Source organism: Pongo pygmaeus, chromosome 3 (assembly GCF_028885625.2).
Source record: "Pongo pygmaeus isolate AG05252 chromosome 3, NHGRI_mPonPyg2-v2.0_pri, whole genome shotgun sequence".
NCBI lineage: Eukaryota > Metazoa > Chordata > Mammalia > Primates > Hominidae > Pongo > Pongo pygmaeus.
In genome coordinates this window covers 169,908,500-169,925,792 of record NC_072376.2, presented here as the reverse complement: position 1 = coordinate 169,925,792, position 17,293 = coordinate 169,908,500, and the positions used below count along the sequence as shown (strand labels likewise).

The 17,293-nt window shown below is 32.7% G+C and overlaps 1 protein-coding gene across 3 annotated transcripts in view; it reads left to right on the top strand.

Moving 5' to 3' along the window:
- Positions 1-17,293, top strand: part of PDGFC (platelet derived growth factor C) — a 215,818-nt gene that overhangs the window by 114,716 nt on the left and 83,809 nt on the right. For 2 of the 3 annotated variants that reach the window (XM_063664231.1, XM_063664232.1), the window contains 2 exons: positions 1,619-1,679; positions 12,800-12,995. In XM_063664231.1, coding sequence (XP_063520301.1) covers positions 1,619-1,679; positions 12,800-12,995 — 257 coding nt within the window. The remainder of the gene's footprint in view (positions 1-1,618; positions 1,680-12,799; positions 12,996-17,293) is intronic. The other variant, XM_063664233.1, reaches the window with a different exon arrangement.

The following is a 17,293-nucleotide window of genomic DNA, read 5'->3' as shown; positions in this document are numbered from 1 at the left end:
GTGTGCATGATACAATTAGTTTTTATTTGTTGTTTTAGCTGGTAAAAACTTACGTATGAGAAAGTTTTTTGTAATCGGAAAATCATTGTAAGAACTATAAAGAGATATATAGGCCGGTTGTGGAGGCTCAGGCCTATAATCCAAGTACTTTGGGAGGCTGAGGTGGATGGATCATGAGGTCAGGAGTTCAAGACCAGCCTGGCCAAGATGGTGAAACCCCGTCTCTACTAAAACTACAAAAATTGGCCAGGCGCGGTGGCAGGTGCCTGTAATCCCAGCTACTACGGAGGCTGAGGCAGGAGAATTGCTTGAACCTGGGCAGCAGAGGTTGCAGTGAGCAGAGACTGCACTCAGCCTGGGTGACCCAAAAAAAAAAAAAAAAAAAAAAAAGAGTTAAATGTTTGTATTCATTTGGGCAAAGTGATTAAGGTGACTATAAAATAGAGTAGTTTTATTTTTAGCATATCACTCTTAAACAATTAGCATTGGTGTTTTTTGGATTATTTGTATAATGTCCATTCTCCAAAAGTGTGTTGTGTTGAAATCAACTCACAGACCATGACAACAAGCAATATTGAAACTTTGATTTTGCCTGCGATAAGAGATTTATTTCATTGAATTAAAATTCAATGGGTTTACTAAACTGAGTGAGAAAATGGAAGAATTATTTTGTAGTTTCATCAGTGTTCAATTTTGAATGTTCTTCAGTTTATTCTCTTTATCATCTTCAAGAGGTACCTCATGCCTTTCTATTAGCTTTGAAAATGAAAATAATTTTATTATTTCTGTAAGTCATTATCAGCAGTCACAGATTTTAATGTTCTTCCCTATTAATTTGATCTTAAGTGTGCAATTCTCAAACACTTCTGTGCGGCTCTATTCATGAATCCTGTTTTATTTCAGAGAATTTATTTTCTTTCTATAAAATGGTTGCACCTTTGCTTTTAAAATTTCTTCCTGGAAAGCTATTGGAGGACTTGTATTAATTTGAAACAAAAGAAAACAAAACCAATTTTTACACTAGCAAATGAGTTTCTAACTTCAAGGTCCCTTTATCAATAGCAAGAAGAAACTTATTCTGCCTAAATCTGAGAAGTCTTTAACTCACCATCGGGAGGACTACAAAACCTTGGCAAGCAAGAGTCACCTTACCATATGGAACTTTTAAATATGTAGTTTCTGGGACAAGATGTTAAGGGATAATAATTGCTACTTTGCAGAGTTACTAGAAGCATTAAAAGATAATGTATATGAAAGTATGTGGCTAGTAACTTGCAATTTTGAGTAGATACTCAATAGCTATTAGTTGAGTTAATGAGCAAGATCTGGGAAGAATGAAGAGTCAAGGGAATAAATAATGCTCTTTCTTTTATTCCAAATAATGCTCTTTCTTTTATTTTTTTCTATGCCAGCCAAGACCCGCTCCCTTAAAGATTAGTACAAATGTCCATGAATAAAAGTTCATTGACTGAGATAGTCATTTTTACAAGCTTATGTGTCTTTCCAATCATTCAAATTATTTTAACTTCCAAAATCTGAAATTGAAGATTCTGAACCACCTAGATTAGGATTCGAGGTCACCAAAAGACTCAATTTTACTATCTCCATCTACTGGCAGGGAGGAACTATATCCAAGCATCTGGACTGGCATAGAAAAGAGGAGAAAGAACATTTAAAAGGTAAGCAAAACGTATATTTTTATTTACTCTGAATTTTTAAACTTTTCTTATCAGAAACTCTGTTGTACTTTCATGTAATTAAGGTTGATACAATGAACCATATTAGAGCAAGAGAATTTGTTTAGGTAGTACAATACTCTTATCTGATTCTTCAACATGAGCAAGTATGGATGTGAATGCCTTCCTTTCATAATGGGAATACCTTCTGTCTTTGCACTTATTAAGTTTCCACGTAGTCATTCCAATGCCCTCTTACTGTTTTCACTCATATTCCTAATAATCTTTAAACTGCAAAAATGTCTACATTCCCACTTCTGTATATTCTCTGACATGTTAATTTTACCTGGCAAATTATTTTTATTACCATCATTTAGAAAGAGTAGAAGTATGTTTCTCAAAGTTGAATTTATTATTCTGTTGTTTCTTATATTTTTTCATTGTCTGTTTATAATTATTTTAATTGGGCAGAAAGAACTAAATAAGTTTCTTGTTAATTGACCAGTAATAATTATATCAGTTCTTTTTAAAATTGATATTTTGCTTCTCCCTCAAAAATCTTGAAATTTCCTTGGTTTACTTTTCACTATGATCAAAAGTTGCAGTATGATAACTGCTATAAGAAATGCTCTGAGGGTTTATGTGGTTGTGCAGTAATAGATCTTTAAATTTAAATCATATATTTTAAATAGTTTCATATTTTAAGTCTTACATTATGCATTATGCATATCTTTCTTTAAAAAGCCACATCTACACTTGAGAAAAGAAGTAGAAGACATTTGTCAAGACAATTAGTATTATTACTATTGCTGCAATTAAATAAGTATAATTTGTGCATTTTTTTTCCCAGTTAGTTTTCTCCTCTGCACCCCGTGTCAGTTTTTTGTTCATATCTTTGCTTTCTTTCTTTAGATAGTGGTACATTTCTTTTAGAGGGATGGATGGATTTATAAGGAACATAGTGGAGAGTTTTCAACTACAGAATTAGATTTCATGGAAAAGAATTGTCAAGGAAATGGTATTCCAAGATGTCTGTTCACTTGCTTGAAGGTCGTGAATGCAGCCGGTCCATTTGCTGGGTAGGGGATTACACTCACATAAACAGTGCAAATGCCATAAAGGAGGACACTCAAATCTTCTTGTGGCATCTGACAATGTCCAGTCTGACAGATAACTCTTCAAAGTTGGCCCTGAGATCAGAAGACAAGGAAGTAGGTATTTTTCAATAATGTTGAAGGAATTAGTGATAATGGGGTGTTAGAGAATACTCTCACCTTGCTAACAGAATTTTGGTGAGCCTCATAAAGGCAGTTCAGTCTCTGTTTTGAATAAAAGCATATGTCTTCTCGAATCTGTTCATTCTGTCTCAACTCCTCTTTTAGTCCCACTGTCCCTTGATCTTCAGATCAATTTGAAAGCTGTTGTCATAAAGCTAGCTGTTGCTGAAGAATTTTGCTAGTTGTTATAGTCAAGCCAATTCTAGAATAAAGGATACTTAAAATCTTCATGTTTAAGCTTTTCACTCCTTTTTTTTTTATAGGCCAGCTAGATGATAAAAATAATGTGCGCTGAGGTGGAATAACAGCACAATTGGATATTCTCATTGGTATTAAAAATGTCTTTGCTTTGAGAAATAAAATTTAAGCAACCTGTCTTCCCACAAACTATCCAAGCTTTCTTATTTATTTATGGTTTTAATTTCTTTAAAAACCTAATGTTTATATTTTTCATATTTTTACATCACTTTAAGATTGACAAAAATTATTACAGGTTGGGAGTGTGGGGTAGGGAGGTAATTTTTCTAGCAGGACTGAATGGATAGGATATTCACGAGCATATTTTGTTTAAACTTAGCCTTTGAGGGGCAATCATGTCCCAGGATAATTGCACTTTATTTATACCTGATGGAGTTATGTGGAATTACTGCTGAAACCAAACACCTTGCTACAAATATAACTTCTAAATTTCAAATATCGTATATGCAATTGTAAACACTTTAGCACTTATTGACATTATTTAATCACATAAGATAGAAGGACATGATTTGTATAGAAGTGACCAAATTTAGTATTTTTCTTGCCCTCAATTAGCATTCCTGAGAAAATCATAGGTTCATCGTGTATACATTATATACATTCACTTTTGAAGCTAAAATGCTAAATGTAACAGGAAACAGTAAACTCTCATTTTCAGCATTAATATATTAATCTGAATATAGTAAGACTAAAATGAATATGTTTCTATTTTCTTATTTTTTAAAATTCATTTGTTTTGCTCAATTCAGAGCTTAAAAAGAGAATTTTAAGTATCTTTTAAATATTCATTAAAAGCATAAACTGATGGGCTTATTTGCATTTTTTTCTATGAAATAGTAAATTTGTTTTGGTTATCTTTTTGTTGTTACTTTCATTGGTAAATTTTAAACATCTAAAAGTAGTAATAGGTAGCTACTTTCCATATTTTAAATTGCTTGTAAATTCTGCTCTGAATGTTGTAAATTATATGTCCAACACAGATAGAAAACTAACAGATGCTTAGTCTCCAAAACAGATGAAATTCTTTATTGAAAATATTTTCCTTAAAGTTGTTTGTTTAAAGGATATATAATGTGAATTTGTGGTTAACCACATTAGCCAGTTTTTGCCACAACAGTATTATTAGGTGTAAATGTATTATTCTGCTTCAAATATTTTAGAGTGCCTAATATTTTATGTGAACTTTCTGATTTTAATTCAATAAGAGAGTTGATTACATATTTAAAAAACCAATAGTGAACCTTTAAGGTGAATGCTTCTTCTGTAATATGAATTACTCCTAATTTTTTTTCTTCCACATTCTGGTTTTGGCCTCTTTAATGTACAATTTAACAGAATAAAAAACTTATAGTATTGCCAAACATGTTTCGCTAAGTGGGGTGTGCAATTGTGTGTGTATGCAATTATATTCATTACTAATTGGTATGTAATAAAGGCTTTGAGGAGATTCTGTGTGTATATACTTGGCCATTTATCCTATTTCGTAATAGGTAAGAAGATTATTGCTTATTTTTCTTCCATAATTGAGCCTTCATTTTAAAATGTCATATCCCATTGTATAGAACAAAAATAAGATTATTTTTTACCATTACCTTAAGGCAAAAATACCATGTTGTCAAATCATTAACATTTCTATATCACATGCTTCAGTGCCAGAAAAATTTTATAGATCCTCTCTGCTGAGTCTTTTATGATGCAAATCGGGATATTTTCAAGGGCAGAAATAGTGGCACTCATAATAATAATCGCACCAGGATAACAGACTTAAATGAGGCTATTCCAGGTAAACCCAAACGTATATTCACTGTATAATTATTTTGGCTGTAAGTATAGGAAGTTCTAACTCTTATTGGCTTAATAATAAAAGTTGTTTATTTATTTACAACACTGAGAAACCTAGAGTTGCGGTGATTTTATTGTGTTATTTGAGACGGGATCTAGCTGCATTTTTCAGTACTACCGTATATCTGCCCACTTTTGTGCATCAACTTTTTCATTAGACTAGAATCCATTAGGATGGCTAAATGGGTGCAGGAGTTCGAAATCTCACTTCTATACCCGAAATTGTCTTGTCCCCAACTTTTGGGAAAAAGCCATTGTATTTACTCTGATTGGCCTATCTGAGTGATCCACACAGTAAGAGAAATGGGCTTATATTGATTTTCCAGGAATACTTCTGGCTAGGGTCAGTTCAACCTTTATTCAGTGGCTACTTCATAGTGGTGTTGAGGGATGATGAGAAGATGCTTGCTATATTAACATTCCTTCATTGCATATGGAAGCTTTGCTGTGTACTTCCTGAACACAGGCCCCCATTTCTTACCAAAGCTTATAGACAAGAGGCTAGTGGTTGAGTTCCTGTACTTCTTACTAGATTCATGAGAATTTCAAAGTGTTTTTTAAAGACAGCATCAAGTCAAAGAAGTGGTAAAATTTCTACAAAGTTGCTCCTTTTCCTCCTTCTTTAAGCTGTAGAAGGAAATCAGAAATTTGAAATCACTATTTAAAAATCACTGCTTCTTGCTTAATCAATTTGATGTTCATAAAATCAGAAGGCTTATACAGATGACCAATGATGTGTTATGTCTTACATATGTCTTCTTTCTGATGACATCAGGAAACCTAGTATGTGTGGGTAAATTTTCTCTCTCATTCTATTTCAGTTAAACAGGATATGATGGCCAGTGTTTTTCTATTTACTTATATACTGATTTGTAATTCTTTTATACAAATATCATTTCATTTGAACTTTAAATCAACCTGTGATTATCTCCAGTTTATTAAAAAAAAAACTCTCAGATATCAAGTGGCTTGCCTAAAATAACAGATTTTATTATCAAATGGATCATATTTTACAGTTTACATAAAATAATGACTACAACTGTGGCATTCTCAAGGTGTGGTACATTATAAAATGTGTTCTATTTTCAAAATAAGTAGATATATTAAGAAAATGGCAAATCTCAATAATGCATACTCTAAGTCCTATCACTTTCTGCTGAAATATGTTTGTAGGTTATTATAGATGAACTTTGAGTAAGACATCAAATGTAAACTAAGGGACTTTATTAGGGTCTATAAATTGTAAATCAGATTATCATATACAGCGTCTGGAAGTTCAGGAGTGAAGGATGAATTGTTGAAGTAATATGTAAAATTGTTTTCTGCCACATTTGTATAATGTCAAGTTTCTTTAGAGTATCAATAGGTATTAGGTGGTGCCATGTGCCAGGAACAGGTTATGGGCTTCAATAAATACAGCTGATCTTCTAGGAATTGTAGTGTGGTAGAAAAGTGAATCCATAATTATGATTAAAATATTCACTCCTAAAGGGAGTGTACACCAGGAATCAGCTATTGCCTTCCAAAAGAGGTAACATCTGAAACTGGCTCGTTTACTAGTATAGCTGGTCCAGGAATGAAACCAAATTAGAACCCTAGAAGTTATCACATGAAGAGGACAGGGCTTCGTTTTTAAGCACCTGTAGAAGTACGTGGAACATAATAGGTTCTCAATATATAATTTTTGGTTATTTCTTAACTTCAGGAATAAAGTGATTAACTATCTTCTGGGATAAGCTCAGGAGCCACAACTGGACATATTCTAAATAAGTGTAGTAGTTCCGTGGTTTACTGAATATAGCAATCACTTTTTTGCTTTTCCTTAGTGAATATTTATTTGTGTAATTGGGATAGTTGGAGGTAACCAACACTAGCTTTGTTGATTGTTTTATTGTGCTATTGTCTTAAAGATATGGGAAATGATGATAAAGCAGAAACTGGAGTCGGTTTTCCCTCTAGTCCATCATTATACTTTTATATTAATAGAATTTAAAATACTAAGCATGCAAATGGAGTAATTCTATATAGTTTGCAATTAATGGAGAGAGATTTGTTTGCTCTGTGGACCTCAAGTATACCTTCTCTCTACAGAATCAAATAAGATTAGGATGAAATTACTCTGGATTTCCTAGGCAAAAACACACCAGCTCATGGAGCCAGTGAAACTGTGTATATATATATATGCATATGTATATGTCAATGATTTTAACTAACAGTTGTTAAAAGTGAATTTTGTTAGTGGAGAATTAAGGAGATTGAAAGCAGATGCAGAAATAGCTATATCCACAAACTAGCAACATTAGGATATAGAAAAATTATCACAGGTGAAAAAAACAGTGAGCATAGCAAAGTGCAAATTAAATGGGTGAATGTTTGTATTATCAACTTATAGAGTAAGAATTGGGAATACATGCATTCACTCTAAGAGAAATGCATTTTTACGTAGTTTGAAAATAACACATATTTGCAAGCAAATACATCCAAAATGTCACAGGACATCCGTGAGGCCGATCTGTTTACTGGTGACATGTTGCTACAGTCTTGCTTACGTGAAACAGAGGAGCAGAATCCACAACTGCCAAACTAAACCAAGATTAGAGACCTACTTCTTTTTATCTAATTTTAATCTAACATTTCTTTTCTGCTAAAATCAACTTAAAACATTAGCATAAAGACATGGATGATTTTTAGGAGTTGTATATTATCCAGAAACTTCCTCGTTAGTGTTATCTTTATTAATAATGTAGCATTTTGAAGGATTATAATTTGAATTGCATTTTATGATTCTCTTAGTACCACCTTCTTTCACCCATAATAAATATTTTTTTAAAGGAACCAAGAGTATGTAATGCATGGTAAACATTATAGAATTGCTTTGATTTTAAGTGCTTAACTGGCTACTTACAGATATATAGTGATTCAATATAACTGAATTGTATATATACACATATAGTCAACAATTTTACAGTATTTACATTATTAATCTCTCTTCTTTTCCTTTTTTAAATTTTTTATTCATTTTAGTTTCCAGTACCTCTACCTTAAGAGGAGTTGGGTATGGTAATCTGAAATTGTCTATAATTTTTAAAATGTAGTATTTATACATATTTTCATTTTTCATGTCAAGCTCGTTATCTAAGATGTACAAGATTGATTCTTGTTAAAGTATACAAGTATGCAGGGATCATGTGATAAATATTTTAGTGATTTGACTATAAACTTTTTTTTTTTGGTAATTTGAGTATACTGTCTGTTGGATATAGGAAAAGCAAATGTTCAGTAAAATATTCTCAAGTGGGTACTTTTCTTATCCCTAAAATACTAGTAAAGTTATATGTTCAAAAAAATGACTGTTAAAACAACAGAATATAAGCACAGTGTCTTAATTTGGTAAACTTAATGTTTGTTGTTTCTTTTTCTTTCTTCTTCTGATTATAGGCCTAGTTGCTTGAGATTTACATAAAACTTTGACAGTCATCTGCAAATCATAAGTGGTTGGTGGCAAACCTCCTTGCATTTCAAGGTGAATTTTTTGGGAGCAGCAATTTAACTTAAAAGAAAATTTACAATTTTCTTTTTTTTACCACAAATAAGGCCCAGATTTTCAGTCTTTAAATTATGTTTAATTATAGTCTAATTGAATAGTGAATTATAAAGGAAAAAAAAGATGTAAACACAAACTTAAGTATATATATTTGAGCTATGCGCTTTATGACTGAAGATATAAAAATAGAATTCAGATCTTTTAATAGCCGTGTAGTTTTCTCAATTATATGCCAAACACTGCTATATTTGTAATGAGTGCCTTGGATAAAAGGCATTTGTTTTGAAGCAAAATAGGGTAGATGCTAGGTTTTAATAAATCTGATTGGAAAAAATAATCCGTTGAGAATACTAGTTGCCAAAATCAGAAGGACTATTGACATAAATTACTGTAAGTACCTCTGAAATATGTAGATTATCGGAAGAAACTTTGGACAATAGGGAGAAACTCATTTTTGAAAGAAATATTTGAAAATAGTTAATGAATTTAAGTTTCAAGAGTTTATGATTATTACTTTCTTTTTAATGTTTTGCTTTTTTATTTTTAAGGCAAGGTCTTGGTCTGTCGCCAAGGCTGGAGTGCAGTGGTGCCATCACAGCTCACTGCAGCCTCAGCCTCCTGGGCTTAAGCGATCCTTGATCCTTCCACTTCAGCCTCCCAAGTAGCTGGGACTGAAGGCACATGCCACCATGTCCAGCTAATTTTTGTATTTTTTCTAGAGACAAGGTTTCACCATGTTGCCCAGGCTGGTCTCAAACTCCTGAGCTTAAGGGATCCACCTGCCTCGATCTCCCAAAATGCTGGGATTACAGACAGGAGCCACAGTGCCTGGGCTAAGCATTATTTTCTTAATAAAATTTGTCTATGTGGAGAATTCATCTAACTTTATAGTTCCTTCTATATTCTTAGGAGATACACTGGTGCTAAATAATACGCGTAGAAAAGGCGTTAATTATTTTATATATATTGTTACAGCCAATAGCAGTATCAAATATTAGCCTCTATTAAGAGGAAACATGTTCTGTGTAGGGTGCTTACTGCTGAGGAAAAATTTTAGCACTGAGAAGATTGGTAGCATTCAGTTATTTAATTATATCTCATAAATAAAACATTACAATTATTTGGGGTAGTTTAGGATTAAACGGGTTGTTCTTTAACCTTAATCATAGTCTTAACTAATACACAACCCTTGACATTATGTCTTTCAGGAAGTTTCCTAGAGCAACATTCTTAAATTGTATTTATTAATGTGAAATAATGTTAACATATTTTGATTAACATAAATACTAAATGAAAAGTAGCTGCAGTTACTGTAATTAGTGCTGACAATTGTGAGCAAAAAGAAATACCCATAATTCAAACAGCTTTGTGTGCGATAGAAGGTGTATTAGTTTTCTAATATTATGTAAAAAATTTCTACAAATTTAGCAGTTTAAAATATCCTTTATCAACTTCAGTTCTGTCAGTTAGAACTCCAGGCACCGCGTGACTGGATTCTTGTTCAGGGTCTTAGAAGGTTCAGATAAAGGTGTCCACCAGACTAGACTCCTTTCTGGAGGCTATGGAGAACAGTCTGCTTCCAAGCTGACCAGGGTCCTCAATCTTTTAGAACTGAGGTGTTCATTTCCTTGCTGGCTGTCATCCTTAGACTGTTCTCAGCTTCTAGAGGCTTCCCACATCCATTGGCACCCCACATCCATTGGCACATGGCTTCCTGCATTTTCAAAGCCAGAAATAAAGAATCACCCTCCTGTTGAAGTATCTCTCACACTTTGAAATTTCTCTGGGTTTAGGAAGGACCCGGTTTATCTTGTGGGCTCACTTGATAAAGTTAGACCCACCCAAATATGATTAACTCAAAGTCAACTAACCTAATCATGGGAATAATATCCCATTAGATTTCACACACTCAAGGAGAGGATTATGAAAGGATGAGGGACACTTGGAGATCATTTTAGAATTCTACCTATCATAAAGGAAGTGAGATCACTGGTGTGAAGATAAAAAAAGATACAGACTTTAAGATATTGAGTAGAGAGAAAGAGAATAGGTTGGTGGAAAGGGACTTAGGTTTCCGGAAGTGAAATAAATGAAGAAGAGGAAATGACAGAAAACTATAAGACAAAGACAAAAGGAAGAAAGAAGAAAAATGTAGGGTTTAATCTAAAATGTCATTTCATAGGACTTAGTAAACTCCGTTACACAGCTGGATGGCACGTATCCAAAAAACAGTGAATACAATGATACTTACCTTATTTTGGAGAGTAACTAAGTATATATAAGACAGTGGATGCTGAGGGGCAAATGAATGAATAATGGTGCTTATAAAGTAATGGTAATCTCTCCATGATCTTACTGCAAATACAGTGTTCGGTGTTGTGCAGCATATCTCCAAATTATGAATATCAATGAGGCATTGCTAAAGACTGTTGTGATAGTGAGTATGTAAGTTGCACTATAAAATTGTCAGATATCCTACCATGCGTATCACTTCATGTGTTCAATGTCCAGTCCAAGGCTTTTACTTTTTTAGAAATAAAATAGTATTAGAAATTCAATAAGGGATATTTAAAAGTTTTTTGTTGTTGTTGTTTTTTGTTTTTGTTTTTTCTCATTGGAAGTTAGCGTCCTTACACGGATTTTTTTTTTTTTTTTTTTTTTTTTTTTTTTTTTTTTTTTTTTTTGAGACAGTGTCATTCTGTAGCCCAGGCTGGAGTGCAGTGGCGCGATCTCTGCTCACTGCAAGCTCCGCCTTCCGGGTTCACGCCATTCTCCTGCCTCAGCCTCCCGAGTAGCTGGGACTACAGGCGCCAGCCACTGCGCCCGGCTAATTTTTTGTATTTTTAGTAGAGACGGGGTTTCACCGTGGTCTTGATCTCCTGACCTCGTGATCCACCAGCCTCGGCCTCCCAGAGTGCTGGGATTACAGGCGTGAGCCACCGCGACGTCCCTTACATGGATTTTTATGGCCTGGAGCCTATAACTAGCCTAGTTCTTACATTTTTTGGAGTGGTTCAATGACTGCTTATTTTATAACTTATCAGTTGTGGGTTTCATCTCATTATTAACTCTCAGCTGGTTGGGTATAGGAATACTTCTTTTCTCAGCAATGCCAACTTGCCCTTTCACTGAATTCTCTCCCCAACATTTTAATAAAAAGAAAGAGTGATATTATTAACAGTATATTTTAGCATTTCATAAGTGTGAAAAGGTACCTTGCCTAATAAACTTGGAAGCCATTTTGTACTATACTCTGCCCTTGGAGATTTAGAATTCATATTTGTGTATTCATGCATTGAGAAGTCCTGCAACATTTTTTATATTTTAATATTTTCATCTACTGCTAATAGATCCCTTATAACAAGAAATTGAGACCATTATTTTGATCTTGCTTTACTTTTCAGAGTCATTTAAGATTTGAGGTTATTTAGTAATTCCAGTTCATGTGAAGCTCTGAACTTGTATTGCATACCTTTTTTGTTTTTCCCAGAAGTTATGGGTCCAAATAATGAGCTGTTATTAAGAACATTCTGCCAGCCCAGTTCCTAAAGCAATGGTAATAAAAAGAGGTTAGAAGCTATAAATAGTGTGTGGTATGGTATGCTAATTGACATTTCAAAGATCAGTGAGAAAAGCTGAAAATAGTCTTTTCTACTAACCCACTTCTACCTCTTTTATCCTCACATTTCACTTTCTTCAACTATCTTAATACCCTTCTTATTTTGCCACATATAAAATTAATGCAAATCTTTGAATAATTAGTTGACTGTAGCTCTGCAGCTTTTATTTTTAAGTTAGAGAATTAAAATCATTATTTGTATTTTTAAAAATAGAATTGTATCTAATTTATTTTTATTCTAAAATGTCTCATATTTGATAACTTCTCAGAAATTTAATCTTAACTCAGCTTTATTGTGATTTTAGGACTCCAAAAGAGTTTGTAGTTGACATTTCAGTAATTAAATTCCTTAAAAGAGTAATTTGCTATGTTCTTTCAAGTATAAATATGAAACAGGTTTTTATTCAATAATGATAAAATAATCTTTTTTCTGGATCAGTTCTGGAAAGTGTGATATTTGGCATATATCATATAAAACACACTCAGCACTTGTCAGAGGTAAAGTGCGAATAATAAACACTTGCTTTGATACCTATAATTTTTGAAATCTAAATTTATGTTTATGTCTATGTTTTTGCTTTAGGAGTACAAGATCCTCAGCATGAGAGAATTATTACTGTGTCTACTAATGGAAGTATTCACAGCCCAAGGTTTCCTCATACTTATCCAAGAAATACGGTCTTGGTATGGAGATTAGTAGCAGTAGAGGAAAATGTATGGATACAACTTACATTTGATGAAAGATTTGGGCTTGAAGACCCAGAAGATGACATATGCAAGTAAGTGATCATACTTGAAATCCCAACAATGTAACAACTGTTAAAGTCTTTCAAATTGCTTAATTTTGATGATCTGATTTTAAACGACATCTTTTGTTTTATTTTTCTGATGATCTAAGAAATTTCCAGCCTTATTGAAGCTATGTTTTATTTGAAGTCTTCATTTAAAATCGGAAGACACGTTGTGCATACGAAGTCATTGTTTTCTACCTACTTCTAAAATTATTTAATATAGTTTATGGTAAAAAAAGCATATATGGAATAAAACCATTTAAAATAAGGAATAGAGAATACAAAGCTGTATAAAGGAATGTAGTTGTGCTAGAAAACCTAAGTTGCGGTTAGTGCTAAAAATCTTATATTTGACCTTCCTCATAGCCAAATCAATAAAATAAATGATAAGCTACTGAAAGAAAAAGTTCTATCCACGGGTACATATTACCTGGATACATACACATGCACAGGACTAAGAAGTTTGAATATTACATCACAAAGAAGAAATATAGTTCAGAAAGCAGCATTAGATATTTAGGCTAATGTTATGCCTTGCCAGGTAGGAATTCGTCATAATTATCCTAGAATCATTCATGAACCAAAGTCAGCTGGAGTATTTCACCCACGCAAAAGACCACCTACTGTATGTCATACAAATATTACTCTGTAAATCCCATATGAATACACTTGTCAAGGTTGGGTGGTCTTACTGAAGATTTTTCACTTCAATGACATTTGTATAACATGAAAATATTTTACTTGAACTTCTTCACTGGATTTTTTATTTTCTCTTTGATATACAAGTTAAAAGAGAATTTTCATCTCATGGTATATTACAGATAAATATTTCAGTACAAATGAAATAAACTTTGTACTTGCTGTCATCACAGTTTTTATCTTTAGCATTTACATAGTTACATATTCTTCACATTTGTTCTTTCTGTGACTGTGCATTTCATTTTGTTTTTTTCCCTTACATCTATAATTTTAGACTTTGAGAACTAGAAGCTACCCTGATTATCTTTAGAAGACGACCAGAGGAGTAAAGCAGATGCCCTAGATCTCATTCAGATTTTGTACCTAAACAAATGCTAAACCCATTTTTCCTAACACCTATTTAGGCAGTTTTTCATCATGCTGTACTGTACCTCTTGTCTTTTTTTATATATAAACATAATCTTGTCAAAAATTACAAGGGGTGTAAGATTTTGCCCTACTTGCAAAGTGGTAAGTAATCCTATCCCTTTTGTGGATGCTAATGGAAGACAGGAGACTTCTGGGTCAGAGACAAAGGACTTCATTACAAAAGTAGCAGTCACTGGAGTATTATTAGCACTTTCTTGTGCTTTCTCCTAGAGTTCCAATTCCCACAGGTCAACACCAAGAGAGCCATGTGACACCCGCTACTCGTATTCCTTCCTGATTACACCTTCTTCTTGTCACTGCAAATATAATCATTGTCCTAAATTTTGTTACTCATTCTCCTGATTTTCTCTATAGTTTTATAAGAAGTACATATTTCTCTATGCATGATCTTACAAAAATAGCTAATTCCTTGGCTGTTTTGAAATATGTATCAATGGAGTAATACTATGTGCTTTCTTTTATGATTTAACATATGTTTGAGAACAAGCAAAACTAAAAAAAATTATGCTTTTAAAATTAGTTCATATCGAGGCAGATAGCTTATTAGATCATTTGTTGTCTTTGATGTATAATATTTCATCATAGAAATAATCAACCTTTTTTGTGTCTTCTGCTTTGATGAATGTTTGACTTGTTTCCAGTTCTCCTTGTGCAAAAGAGCAATAAAACTTTGAGACTTTCTGACAATGGTTTCAGTGTTTTAAGACATTTATATTTTCAGCTTTACTAGGTAGAGTTAAATTGTTTTTTCAAAATTATCAGTTTATACATTTCCCAACAATATACAAAAATTTTTGTTGCACAGCATTCTCACCAACTTCTGATCTGTCTTTTAAAAAATTGTAATATGGTTAAGTGTGAAATTGTACCTTATCATTGGTTTTATTTTGTTTTTCTGATTACTAATAAGGTTGAGAAATTTTTATATTTATTATCAGCCATTCATATTACCTTTTTATCATGCCTGCTCATGTCTTTTGCTCCTTTTGTATTGATCTGTTTGGCTATCTAAATTTTGCCTTTAATTTTTCTTTATTTATCTGGAATTTATTTATGTTTGTGGTATGAGGTTTCTCAGGAGGGTATCCAATAGTATGCCAGCATCATTTATTGAATAGTCATTCTTTTCCCCAATGAAGTGCAGTCAGCTGGCTTGCAGATCGGGTTTCTATATGTAGTCTGCTCTGTTTCTTCTGTTACTTTGGTCAATTTTCTTTTTCTTAATTGAATGACACTGTCTTAATTGCAGTAGCATTCTAGAAGCTTTGTGATAAGCAAATCTCACCTTATTTTATTCCCATTTTGGAGCATTCTGGCTGTTTTGCTTTTTAGTATAAAAATAGGTTACAGAGTTCATTGAAAGCTACTGTTTTCAACCTTGAGAAATAGGTTGTAAAGTTTATTGAAAACTACTATTGTTATTTTTATTGTAAGAACATTGAATGTATAGATCATTTTGAAGAGAACTGATATCACGGTAATAATGACTCTGTCCTTTATTTACATTGCTTTATTTACAGATGGAGAACTTTATTTACATTGCTCCATTTATTGGAGTCTTATTTAATGTCTGTATGGTTTTAAAATTTTATTCATAACATCCATTATTTAGAGTTAGTTCTAGATTCCTTATAGGTTATTGCTAAAATCTTTTTTTGACACTACAGTTTCTAACTGTATATTGCTGGTGTTTAGAAATGCAATCAATTTTTTAGTATTGATCTTGTGTCTAGAAAACTTAAGCTTTTTCATTTATTTTGACAGTTGTTGTGGAAATTATATTTTATTTATGCAAAAGATGATATTGTTTGTGAGAAGAAAGATTTTTTTCTTCCGAGTCTTTTACTGTTCCTTTTCTATCTCTTATTATGTTGTTGATTGAATTAGTATATACCTTTGTCTTCTTCCTGCTTTTATTCTTTGTTTTAACTTAAACTTTAAGATTTGGAATAACTTTAGATTTACAAGATGTTGTAAAGATAGTACAGAGAGTTTTGTATACTTTTAACCCAGGTTCCTCCAATGTTAGCATCCTACATAACTTTGGCATATTTGCATAACTAAGAAATCAGTATTCATACAGTATTATTAACTAAACTACAGGTCTTATTTGGATGTCAGCAGTTTTTCCAGTTTATCACCTTTTTCTGTTTCAGGATCTTTTTCAGATTAAACTCGTTGCATTTAGTTGTAATGTCTCATTAGTCACCTAGAATCTGTGACTGTTTCTCTTTCCTTGTGTCTCATGACTAGACAGTTTTGAAGAGTATGGTCAGGTATTTTGTAGAACGTTCCCCCAGTTTAGATTGTTCACACGTTTGTCATGCTTACACTGAGATTATAAGTTTTGGGGAAGAATTCCAAATAGGTGATATGCCTTTATCATATCAGGAAGTACATACAACCAGCCTTACTTATTAGTGATGATGTTAGCTTTGATCACTTATGTATGGTGGTATCTGCTGGGCTTCTGCTCTGCTACAGTAATATATTTTCCTTTCATATTCTATTATTTGGATGTATGTAGCTAACTCTAGCCCACACTCAAGGAGATACTGATTACACTCCACCTCCTAAAGAGTGCATGCATATATTATTTGGAATTCTTCAGCAAAGAAGGTTTGTCTGTCCTTCCTTTTTTCATTTCTTCCTTCTGTCATTTATATTAGTAAAAATTCATAATATTTATTTTATTCTTTGTGTTGTAAGCAAAATCTATCATTATTAACTTTCTTGCTGAAATTGTTCCGTCTGTGGCCATTGGGACTAAAGGGTTTGCTGTTAACATGTCAATATTGATTATGATAGTTGATGAAGGTTTATGTTTTGTTTTCCTTCAATTTACTTTATCATTTGAAGTGCTTTCCTTTGTTTTTATTTTGCTAAGAGGCATTTTCTCCTTAGGGAAAATATCTTTATTATTCTTTTGGATTTAAAAGTAAGCTGCCAACATTATGACACTTTGTACCCACTGTGTGTTGTTTAAGAACAAGGATATTTCCCTTCGAACATCAGTACCAGTATCATGTGAAATAAATTTAACATTAATATGAAACTCTTACCCAATGTTTCCCATCATCCTCAAATGTTTTTAAATCATTTTTTCATCTTTTTGTTTTAATAAAACATTATAATTGCATTTGGTTATTGTGACTCTT